A 12,434-nucleotide genomic window follows, 5' to 3' on the forward strand; every position below is an offset into this window, starting at 1 on the left:
GAGGTATTTTTTTTCCCCCCAGCAGAGGCTAGCAAATGGTTTCCTCTGCTGGTCCAACTGGGTCCAGCAGTTTGAGTAGCTAAAGGACGGATCCCTCGACTAAAAGTAGCCGACTGCACATTAAAATTCAAACGATGGTGACAGTGACTGCTGTTTTGATCCCGCCTTTTTGATCCAACCTTGATTGACAGCAACCAACAGCCAAGCACTTTCAATCACTCGCCTCAAAATTGTCATACAAAGACGAGCTGTCCATTGTCAATCAAGGAAGGTTCAAAGCCACACATCTCTCCTACTATTGGTTAAATTTCTCTGAACTGATTGCTAATAGGCTGCATCAAACCATCGGCTGAGCTATCCCACTTTTAGACAAACACCAATGGAGACTTGGTCCAAATATGGCTAGCTATTCTCAATAGGTTTCCACCATTCCCGTTATTTCCCTCCAGGGAGAGCGGCCATGGAGGCAGGCCAGGCCCAGGTTCCCATGAGCCCAGGGGTTGGCTGTGTTGTTTATTTCCTGTTGGGTGGATAGAGTGCAGACGGACTCACACCAACCCGTCCTTAATGGACTCCTTTGGGAGTTGCACGCTGTTTCGCTATTTTACTACTTAATTATTTAGCAAGCGCTTTTATACCACGCGACCAACAGCGAATTCAGATTCACGTCATTACATTTTACAATTTTACATTTTGGGCATTTAGCTGACACTTTCGTCCATAGCGACTTGCAATAAGTACATTTGTCAGAAGAAAGAGAAACAACGATATATCGCTGTCGGTACAGTAAGGATGTTCATTGAAGCAACTGTAAGTGCCAAGCACTTACAGTTGCTAGGTTAACCCATTCCCCGTATACAACAAAGACAGCTAGGATAAGTTGCTACACAATGTTTTCATTAAGAAGCAGGTAAGGTTAGGGAATGCCTTCAGGTTGGGCTGCAGAAACCGGGGTTTGAACCCAGGAACCTCTGGCTTACCATCATACGTGTAGGTGAACATATATCCTATCTCCTTTCACCGATTTATTTTTCTCTTCAATCCTTCATTCTCTGACCCTTTAGCCCACTTGATTAAATTTCGACAAAGGCGTCCAAAACACTCCCACTGTGTCTTGCTGGGCTTCGGTCGACAGCTGTGTGATTTACAGTCACAGAGCTTGGCCAGGGACCTCCATGGGAATATGAGGGCTGCTCGTGTTTTCATTGGTGTAGTTCGGTTCATGTTGCCTGCTCCTATTTCTCCAGTCTTGCTTCAATGGGACCGCAATACAATTGGAAACATTGGCATTGATTGGTTGTGTATAATTGTCGTTGTTTACACTGGAGATCGATTGGCTCTTTCTTTATATATTTTCCCTTCTAGGTCTTTATTTCGGTTTTGGTTTCTCTATCCTGTTCTGTTTGTGGCCTACTTTTGTCTTTCCTCGGTTACTTTCTGACTCCCTTCATCGTTCCTTCTCTCTCCTGTTCATTCTCTCACTTTCTCTTCTTCCTTCTGCTCCTTCTCTTTGTTCTCTTTCCATCTTGGGTCGATTTGGTTTGAAAAAGATACATGCGAGCGCGATTGAGACATTTTCATAAATAACCAATATAGCTGCAACATATGTGTCACACGTTCCGTTGCCCTGACTGGTTGTCGTCTACCCAGTTTCGTCCGGAGGCATTTGGGTCTGCGCCCGTTGATAACTCCCCCTTGGAAATGTAAAATGACATTAGAGGTTGCCTTGGCCTATGTGCATTGTGATTACCGGTGTTCAATTACAACAAAACAACAACAATATCCATTAAATGCTAAGTTTAAGGTGGCTATTGTTAGCATGATTCCCCTGGGGAAGAGATTTACCAGCATTAAAGTAATTTTACATTATTTTATTTTGTTCTGAAGTAGCCTACCTCCTCAGCTGATACCAAAACACAGTCGTTCCTCTAAAAGCAGTCGAGGAGGAGATGTTGTGCTGGGCAGGAACACTTAATGTATTGATCTTTCCCTTCCATTGAATCCCTTCCTCATTTATTGTTCGTCTCGGTTTATACATTTAAGGAAGTTAATTGTCCTAATCCCGGTAGAATCTCCCGCCTGTGTAATCCAGAGATTGTTGTTCTACTACTACTGTTGTTTCACATTTCATGACGGCCGCGGATGAAAGCCCCCCTCTCACCCCCCACCCCACCCCCTCTCTCTGCTAGTTATCCTCCTCCTCCGGTGTTGCTATGGTAACATCTGGGATTCCGGCTGCTGCTGCTGCTGACCTGATCTTGTTGCTAACCCAGTTGTAGTGAACTCCAGGGCGCTCTCGCTGTTCCAGTTGCTCCACACACAACGCAACCTCCTGGCTCTGTGTGAGAGTCGAACCTTTGCTGAACTGACAGCCATTAAAAAAGTTGATCCGTGCAAAAGGATGCTGCATGGATTCTAGAAGAGTTATTTTGTTACATAGAGATTATTACTGTACAGTCTTGTGTGTTGGTTCTTTAACTGTAGGTGCACTGACAGTTATATGAAGTAACTCACAATGTTCAGTGAATTGAATTCAAAACAAAAAATGTGGAATTTGAAATAGAATGTCCCATATAAAACGTACTATGAAACGGCACATTGGCCAAATAAATACTCAACTTTTCCCACCGTCTTCCTCCCAGCTCTACATCGAATGTTTTTGAGGAATATTGGCATCCAATTTCAGGAGGAAAAGGGGGGTTCGTGGTCCGTAGGGTAATGGTGTTTAGTGACTCTCCAACGAGCGTGTCTGCTTCACATCAACCGAACCATCAGCCTCTGAACCAATCAGGGAGGAGCGCTCTCTTCCAGAGACGCATGGGCAGGCGGTGCCTCGTTTAGGGTACACACGCGCACGCGCACACACAGACACACAGAGACACAGAGAGCGAGATACACACACACACACACACACACACACACACACACACACACACACACACACACACACACACACACACACACACACACACACACACACACACACACTCTATTGGATCTGCAAGTTGCGTCTCCTCCTAAACGTGTCCCTCTCTTTGCTCAAAGTACGAGAATCTGCTCGATCAGGAACGGTAACCAATAAGCAGGAGAAGCCGGGCATAATTGAGTGTAATGTCTGCAGAGTGGAACTAACAGCCTGCCAAGCAAGAGGTGTGTAAGGAGGGTTGGTTGTCGTGATTGGGGGTCCCCTCGAAGCATGAGCGTCCTAGCGGTACATTGAAAGTTCGTCATGCTCAGTGCCGTTGGTTAGGGGTCAGACTCAGGCAGGGTACAATGTGAGGATGTGAGGTGGACTGTCTCTGTTCACAGTCTAATTAGGACCAATACAACAGAGCTTTGTGTATATTATTATCATATACGTTTCAAACATATTGTCTTGGCTTCTGTTCTGAATTGATCACTATCGTTATCAACTATGGTGGAGTATACTCATTTCTGTTAGTATAGTTCTACGGTATGTCATTCCTACACATCACACCTTTAAACTTTCACAGGTACGAATGCTGTCCATTGTTAATGGCTGATGTTGTTTTTCTGAAAGCTATCTAGCTGCAATGCTAACCTCTGTGTCTCCTGTGTGGTCGTCCTGTAGGAGTTTGCGGCGCTGACCAAGGAGCTCAATGTCTGTCGAGAGCAGCTGCTGGAGAAGGACGAGGAGATCTCGGAGCTCAAGGCCGAGAGGAACAACACCAGGGTCTGTGGACTTTCATGCTTAAGAAGCTAATGACTCCCAACAGTGCTAATGTCGCTAATGATGCTATGTCACATGTCATGTACGTTTTTTTTTTTCTTTTGTTATATTGTCTGTACTGTCTGTATATATTCCTTTCTTATTTGTAAAGCGTCTTTGAGTACTTAGAAAAGCGCTATAAAAAACTGATCAATTATTATTATCATTAATATGGATGCTTGCGGAATCCTAAGAGTCTTTTCTTCCAAGACATCCATGGGTACGGAATAGACCACAATGGGTCTGAAATGGGTCTGAGTGTCCCTACAATCCCTTATTGAACTTCATTCAACTCCCTAAAGCACTTTGACGTAATTCGAGCTATTTCTGACCTCACAGTTTACTTGCAGTATTTCATAGATACTTTGTGGAAGAAATTCATAAACATTTAATTTCTTTGTCTCGGAAATAATAAGCTTACATTGTTGAAGCTTATGGTTTAGGTAAATAAGCGGCTGAATATACGATGCTAAACCGCCTTGGTATTATAGATGGATTTAGATAAACCAGAGATTATGTTTGAGTGCTTCAAGGTATGCTTAGCTACTGTACATCACAACAGCTTAGATTTGAGTGCTTCAAGAACATGATATTTTTATCAATCACCAAAAAAGTGAAAATTTGACATGAATTGAATGTTAAATCAATAAAACCTGCCAGCTTGAGAAACAATTTTCAATCTGCAAACTCATGGCTCTTTGCAGCGCATATAGGCCTACAGTAGTTTGTTAGCCTGACTCTGGTGATTAATCACCTTTCCATTTTTTTCTTTTCAAACAAGCCTTTCCTTTTCAAACAAGCCTTTAAGCTTACGCTGTGAAATGATGGAAATCAAGCTAATTCAACATTAGCTTCATTTCAATCATTTCACAGTGTAGGCTTAAGGCATCCCCATCTTCCTGAGCTGATGCCAAGTGCCCTCATCCACACACACACACACACACACACACACACACACACACACACACACACACACACACACACACACACACCCCTCATTATCCCTGGTAATGTTTGTCGCTTGAGCACGTCCAGCCCTTTATGTCTGTCCCAGTTTGTCCGCCTCCGTTCCTCGAAGGCTTCCCTGTTCAGCAGTCCCACTCGTGACTCAGGGAAAGCGATCATGAGAAGCTAACTTTAGCTCCAGGCTAAAGTTAGCTACCCTGCGGTCTGTGGCGTGACCAGGGTCATTAAGTAGAAATAATGTACTGAAAATGTAGCCCTCTCCGCCAAACTTACTTTTTCAAATAATATTAAGTGTGTGTTCGGGAGGGCGGGGGGGGGGGGGATGACATGTTTATAGGGGTCATGTGACACCCTGGACCCCCCATGGATACAGCCCGGGCAGCATTCTGTGGTGTCGCCTGACATCGGTGAGAAGGGATATCATAGGGCTGGTGGTGATTCGTCATCTTTTCTTTGCCGAATGATAATTGGCAGATTCCCGCTGGCGTGCCGCCTGTCTTTGGGCAGACTGTCTTGCAGTGCGTTCTAGCACAACACACATACACACTATCGCTCTCTCACTCACACATTCACACGAACAGGGAGAGGGAGGAAAGGAAGGAATTAATTTTCTCCTGCTTGGTTCATTATCACCTTAACACTCTGTTGGCAGCCGCCAAACAGGCTCTAATCAAGCCGCAATCATGATTTTACTTTCACACCATCATAACTTTGTTTTTTTGGCTTTGTTTTTTTTCCGTCGGAAACTAAGAATATGTTTATTCATATTTTTAACCACCGTTGTGTCTCGGGACGGATCACACTGCCACCCCTCTTCTGGGTTCCTCCTCAGGGTTTGATCCCTCAGGGTTCTTGGTGGTTTCTCTTCCCCCCTTTCAAGACTTACAGAATGTGGGTCTATGAGGAACAAATTAATTCAAGTTGACTTGACCATTAGGTCAGGTTGGAGTCCCGACTTGGGTGTCAGAGAGATACATGAACTTCGAAAGTTTTGAGACCCGAGTTCTTTCTGGGTAGAATCTGGGTTGGAGTCCCAGAATCTGGGTTGGAGTCCCAGAGAGAGGACCAAGTTCATTTAGGTCGGGTTGGAGTCCTGAAGTGGGTACCAGAGACATGAACTTTGAAGGGTTTGAGACCCGAGTTCTGTCTGGGTTAGAATCCATGTTGGAGTCGCAGAGAAAGGACCAAGTTCCTTCAGGTCGGGTTGGAGTCCCGACCTGGATACCAGAGAGACTGTTGATCTGATCTTAAATACATTGCACTTTCTACAATGCTTTTTTAACTTTGCCTTTGCCTTTATGTATCTATTTTACGATTTTTTTTTATTTTACTCATCTATTATTTAATTTTATTGTGCGATAATGTTTCTACGTGAAGCACCTTGAGCCTGCCTCGTGTATGAAAAGCAATATAAATAAAGTTCCCTTGCCTAAAGTTGCCCTGCCTTGACGCCCCTTGCATGCGTTTGACCGAGTTTTCCCTCTGTGTCTTCGTTAGGGAAATTCCTAGCACCTGTGTTGATTATTGATTGTATTCACCTGTGTCCATGTTATTGTATTCATGCTTCCTCCCTGAAACTCCCTGAAGATGGATGCTTTTAAAAGGGATGAAATAGTGAGGTTCTTTTCCTCAGTGATTTTTTTTTAAATATTAATGATATTATAATATTTATAAATACTTTAGAAGTTTGCACACTTCAATATTAATGAATTACATTTATTTATTTATGATTTATTAATCTTTATAGCAATGCTCAACGACACTATTGAATATTGGATGTTCCCCTCACATTGTGAGGGGAACATCATTTTGACTGCTTAGGTTTTGACTGCTTAGTAAGCAGTCAAAACGACAACGACCGCAGTTGACAACAATATTTACATCACCAGTAATGGCCGCCGCTTGTGTCCGTCCCACTAGCTGCTCCTGGAGCACCTGGAGTGCCTGGTGTCGCGGCATGAGCGGTCCCTGCGGATGACGGTGGTGAAGCGGCAGGCCCAGTCCCCCTCGGGCGTCTCCAGCGAGGTGGAGGTGCTCAAGGCGCTCAAGTCGCTGTTCGAGCACCACAAGGCACTGGACGAGAAGGTAAGATGGCCGCGGGGCGCGTCGAGTCCTAATGGGCCGATTCCTCCCCCACAGACTGCATGGGGTCGGTTTAGCGGGTTGCCTAGTAACCGGAAGGTTGCTAGTTCGATCTCCGGATAGCTCAGGAGATAGAGCGGGTTGCCTTGTAACCTGAAGGTTGCTGGTTCGATCCCCGGAAGGTTGCTAGTTCAGTCACCTCAACACCGTAGTGTCGAGGTGTCCCTGAGCAAGGCACCTTCCCCTAACTGCTCCCGTACCACTAGATTAGATTAGATTAGATTAAACTTTATTGTCATTGCACAAGTAAGGACAACCAGTACAACACAATGCAGTTTACTAACCAGTAGGGCATTCATTAAAAAGTGCTTTTCCTTACAGCAGTGCTTAAATAAAAAATACAAAAGACACAGATTGCAAGTCCATTATTAAAGTGCATAGAGTTCTGAGGAATCAGACGGTCCATAGTCTATTAATAAAATGCAGTATGATCATATAAAGTGCATTGATGAAGTGCATTAATAAAGTGCATAGTGGTCAGCGGTAGTCACACAGTCCATACCGTTCAACCAAATCGCTTTGGATAAAGGCGTCTGCTAAATGCCCTAAAATGTAAATGTAATGAATTCCATACTTCTGAGGTTTTAGGAGTTGGACCCACTGAATAATAATTACAATGAATTTAATATATATAGCGCTTTTTTACCCAGGCACAGAAAGTGCTCTGCATAGTGAGAGTGATGGTGGTGAGGGGGTTATGACAACTCATTCACTACCAACGTGTAGCCAACTCGCTAACCTACTAACTAACTGGGTGATGCACGGCAGCCTGTACGCGGCAGTATACGCTCACCACACACTGGCGACACAGTGGAGAGGGGGAGGAGGGAAAAACTGTCCAATTAGAGACTGGGGGATGATTAAGTGGCCATGGTGGAGGAAGAGCCAGGCTGGGACTCTGGCCAGGATCCGGGGTTGGAACCCTACCTCCAGAGAAGCAGTAGGGCAGTGAGAGACACAGGGCTGATGGCCATTCTTTTATCCTCATCACTTTGGAGAACCATAGTGCTTAACATAGATAATAGTATGGTATTAGGAATGGACACTATCAGTTGATGGTAAGATATAAATATAGATACATTAACATTAGATGTAGTAACAGAGATTATGAGTTGATGGTGACATATAAACATGGATAGATTAACATTGATGTATTAATGGACATTATCCGTTGATGGTAAAATATAAACATAGATAGATTAACATTGATTTATTAATGGACATTATCCGTTGATGGTAAGATATAAACATAGTTATATTAACATAGATATAGTAATCGACATTATCATTTGATGGTAAGATAAAAACATAGATTAACATAGATTTATCAATTGATTGTCCAAAACATATATAGATTAACATAGATATAGTTATGGACATTATCAATTGATGGTAAGATTTAAACATAGATTAACATAGATTTATCAATTGATAGTCAAATATAAACATATATAGATTAACATAGATATAGTAATGGACATTATCAGTTGATGGTGAGGCATAAACATAGATTGATTAACGTATATATTGTAATGGACATTATAAATTGATGGTAAAATATAAACACATTTTGACAAAAGCAATAGACAGAATAACACATTCCCATAATGAATAGGTCATTTTAAAATGTTTGTTTCTAACAGTTAATTACTAATAACATGAACTAATGAATGTTTTCAAGAACATTGTCAAGGACTAACAGAGTACAGATGTTAACTTATTATATTTATGCCTCATGATTTGAAACAAGACATTATAACCAGAGCCCTACAAACACATTACCACTTGCCATCAGAATCCGTTCACAGTGGTGATTGAATCGGTTTGGATTTTATTCGGAAATCCCCTATGATAAGTCTCATAACACAAATCAATTTGCTCGTAGCAGAACTGTCAAGGGTCAGTTCTGTAGAGGTGGGGGACTTTCATCTGGGCTGCAATTACCCAAGACCACTTCCATCGCTTCCTGTTGGACAAGCAGCCCTGTAGCTCCGCCTAACAGCGGTTGTCAGTGGTCCGTCGCTACGGCGACGATGACATGGATGAGGGAGAGCGAGCTGTCTGGTTTCCCCGACTCAATGAGAAGGGAGTGGGAAGAGGAAGAGAGATAGAGCAAATTAGACACACACACACACACACACACACACACACACACACACACACACACACACACACACACACACACACACACACACACACACACACTTAAATACATTACAACGCACACACACCCACACACAGCGTTGTCGGTGCCTCTTGAAATTGGCTCCTGTGGACCCAACAGAGACTGAGCCGCAGCTACAAGGCTGAAGCACAGTGTTACTGTGAGGAAGGGGTTACTGTCGAGAGGACTCATCTGTAAGTGCCGCTGAAACACCGGCCCTGATGTACAGAGAGCTGAATCCAAGGCGTCCGACGGAGACGTCTCTGTGCCTTAACAAGTATCAGGAGCATAGTGGGAGAGACTCTAATGAACTCACTCTAATTCACTGATCATCTTGGGGACAACGGGATTTGGATAGAGCTTTTCAAGATACTCAAAGACAGTTAATTATAGCAGAGGATTATTTGATTCGATATAAGGTTATCCAAAGAGAGATGGACGGCCCCACCCAGATTAACGTGTAACGGAATATCCTCTCGTTCGACGTATTAGGCCGTTGAGCTCAAGGAAACGGGTCGCAGGACTCGAGGTCGACGGGCACGCCACTCCGCTGATCTGCTGGGCTTGTGAGGGGTCGTTTTTATCCTTCATCCTCACACATCAAGTGGAGCACTGTGTGGATTTGAGGGGGGAGGAAGGCAACGATATGTTACAGTAAAGGTTGCTTTACGTTGAACCCGATTTGTTCTTCGATTGTTCGTCTAAAATAATTACAAATCAAGGAGCTGAATGCTATTTCAGAAAGCGCCATTGATTTTACTCTCAACACTCTTGATTTATATATATATTTTTTTATGGTAATAGAAAAAGATTCCCAAAATCACACAATCGAGTATCCTTCTCCTAGTCACCGTGGATGCTGAACATGTTTCAGGACATGGCTGAGGTCACGTTTCTTACTTAGTCGTCTTATTGTGTCCATAATAAACGACATTCATAGAGCTATAATTAATGGTATCTGTAATGAATATTGATCATTCATCTTGATATCATCAGAGCTACAAGCCAATGTTTGCACTGCAGGACATGAATAGAGGTAGCTTTGATAACATGGCGATGTGTAGTTGTATCACCACAGTTGTGTTTTGGATGACAAATTTCTACAAAATAGTGATAGCCTATTTTTGTTTTTTGAGAAAACTCAAAAACGAATGTCTCCAAAACATGGAAGTATTCTAGAATGAATACCCATTGATCATCCCCATATCCACGAAATACAACTCACTACTACACTATTTGTATAGTATCTTTTTTTTTTTTTTTTTTTTTTTTTTTTGAAACTCCCATTATTATTCAATCCTCTAAATACATCGAATATTCTGTAGAAAGCACGGAGCATAAGCTCGTCTTCAGTAGGCTATAGGTCGAGCGTCGGATCCATCTGTCTTTTTCCTGAGTGCGATTATTTTCGGAAAAATGTTTCGTGTCGACGTCGCGGCTGACAGTAAACAGTTCAGACGCGTCGATCTCATTTGGCATCTTTTATTGGCTCCTCGTCTGGTACAGAGGGACCTTTAGCCTCTGGTACTGGGGTAATCACCACCAATCCATCTACCATCAGGTCATACGAAGAGACAGGAAATGGCTTCGGGTAATAGTGCCCGGTACACGATACCTGCTGAGTGTGGACATTTGGGGTCATATAAAGATATATCTCTTGTGTATCGATGGATATAGTTATATTTAGCATTCTTTCTACTTAGAAACGCATTCAATGTTAGCGTGTTGCAGTGACTGTGACTGGATGCCTGGCATATTGCCTTGACTGCAACTGAATGCCTCGACTCTTCTTACAGTTAACCGGCCAGCACCCCATCACCGATTTAAATGTTTTGGATGGATGTATGGATGCATGTATGTATGTATGTATGTATATATGTCAATAATGGCCCCCATTGCGTTCCTGGCCATCCCTGGAAGAAGGGAAGGACATTTTTTCTCAAACGGTCAATTTGTTATTCCAGGTCCGAGAGCGACTGAGGGTGTCCCTGGAGAGAGTCTCGGCCTTGGAGGAGGAGTTAACGGCAGCCAATCAGGAGGTAAGAGGCGCCCGACAGCCGATCAATCAGGGAGAGACCAGTATACAAACGAGCGATAGTATTTATTGACAACGTTTGGCGGGTAGACTCCATCAAACGGGTCTTCATTGAACCATGGGTCCATGGGGTCTTCCCCGGGGGTGAATCCACCATGATGCTGTCTAAATGCTGGTCGGGGACGACGACAATGATGGAGTTCCTTCTGCCCTGGAGGACAGCATCCCTTTCTCCATCAACAGGTGGAGCCTGGTCCCGGGGGGGGAAGGTAATGGAGGAGAGCTGCAAAAGGGTTGCAATGAACATTATGTAGACGAGCAAGATCGAGCGATTGTCGCTGCAGGCAATTCTTTTTTACTTTTTGGGGAATTTAAAAAAAAACTGTTTTTATATGAATTGATTAACACAGCGTCCATCCCAGTATTGTGTCTTTACCTTTGGTTCTGCTGTGCGCAGCGCTATTTTCAAGATGGAGGCGGGATGGAGCTATGAGGTTTAGCCGACGGTTGGAGGATCCAACTGACAATTTGCGAGATTTGGTCAAGAGCAGTTTTTAATACTTAAAAATAAATATTTGTAAAACCACTCCAGTTTGGGGAGGGGTAATGATGAAAGGATGACATCACTAGACATGGATAATCGATCAAACGGTAGATAAAGAAGCTCTCCTATTATACTACTTTTCTGGTCTTAATTTCTTATTAATGACTCCTATAGAGCAACCCGAAACGAATCACAGCACAAAAAACCATGTTGATTTTCGGGAAACTCTTCCTCTCATCTGGACGCTTTCAGCCTTCTCTGTCAACACTCGGCTTCGTCCTTCTCTGCCCCCTCGCCCCCCTCCAGCCAACCCCACTCCGTTGTGATTGGTTACCTTCCGGAAGCGCATGTTGCAGCATTACCATACATTGAAAATCCAGATTGTTCGACGTAGATAAATCCCGGAAATTTGAACAAGTGAATGGCGACCGGCGTCCCTAGTGTTTAGCGCTCTGCACAGCCACCCCAGACGGTCAGCAGGGAATATGTCTAAAGGCATGTACGTCATTATTTGACACTTTAGTATGGTTAAAAATGACTAAAAATCCTTATAACAACGTTTATAGGTCATAAAAGTCGAAAAAGCATCGTAGGTCCTCTTTAATAGTCTCGACCACACATGCCGATGTCCTCTGAAACAGAAAACACTGATTCAAGGGCTTCGTCGAGGCATTGTTTGGCCGGTTATAAACGCTAGGTAGCAGTGTGCTTGGGCCCTTATCGTCAAGGGCCCCTTAACGACGGAGGAAGGGCCGCTCTGGGTGTCTGTTGTCCCCCTGCCCTTGCGTTTGAGGAAGGGGAACCCCTTAGGTGAAGTTTTGGGGAGGGAGGGGGAGGGAGAGGGAGGAGGATG

The 12,434-nt window shown here is 43.6% G+C and overlaps 1 protein-coding gene across 8 annotated transcripts in view; it reads left to right on the forward strand.

The window, feature by feature from the left end:
• Window positions 1–12,434, forward strand: part of ppfia2 (PTPRF interacting protein alpha 2) — a 128,162-nt gene that overhangs the window by 80,782 nt on the left and 34,946 nt on the right. For all 8 annotated transcript variants that reach the window (XM_030341989.1, XM_030341990.1, XM_030341992.1 and 5 more), the window contains exons 3-5: window positions 3,593–3,694; window positions 6,617–6,781; window positions 10,967–11,041. In XM_030341989.1, the coding sequence (XP_030197849.1) occupies window positions 3,593–3,694; window positions 6,617–6,781; window positions 10,967–11,041 (342 nt within the window). The remainder of the gene's footprint in view (window positions 1–3,592; window positions 3,695–6,616; window positions 6,782–10,966; window positions 11,042–12,434) is intronic.

This window comes from Gadus morhua, chromosome 19 (assembly GCF_902167405.1).
Source record: "Gadus morhua chromosome 19, gadMor3.0, whole genome shotgun sequence".
NCBI classification, from domain to species: Eukaryota; Metazoa; Chordata; class Actinopteri; order Gadiformes; family Gadidae; genus Gadus; species Gadus morhua.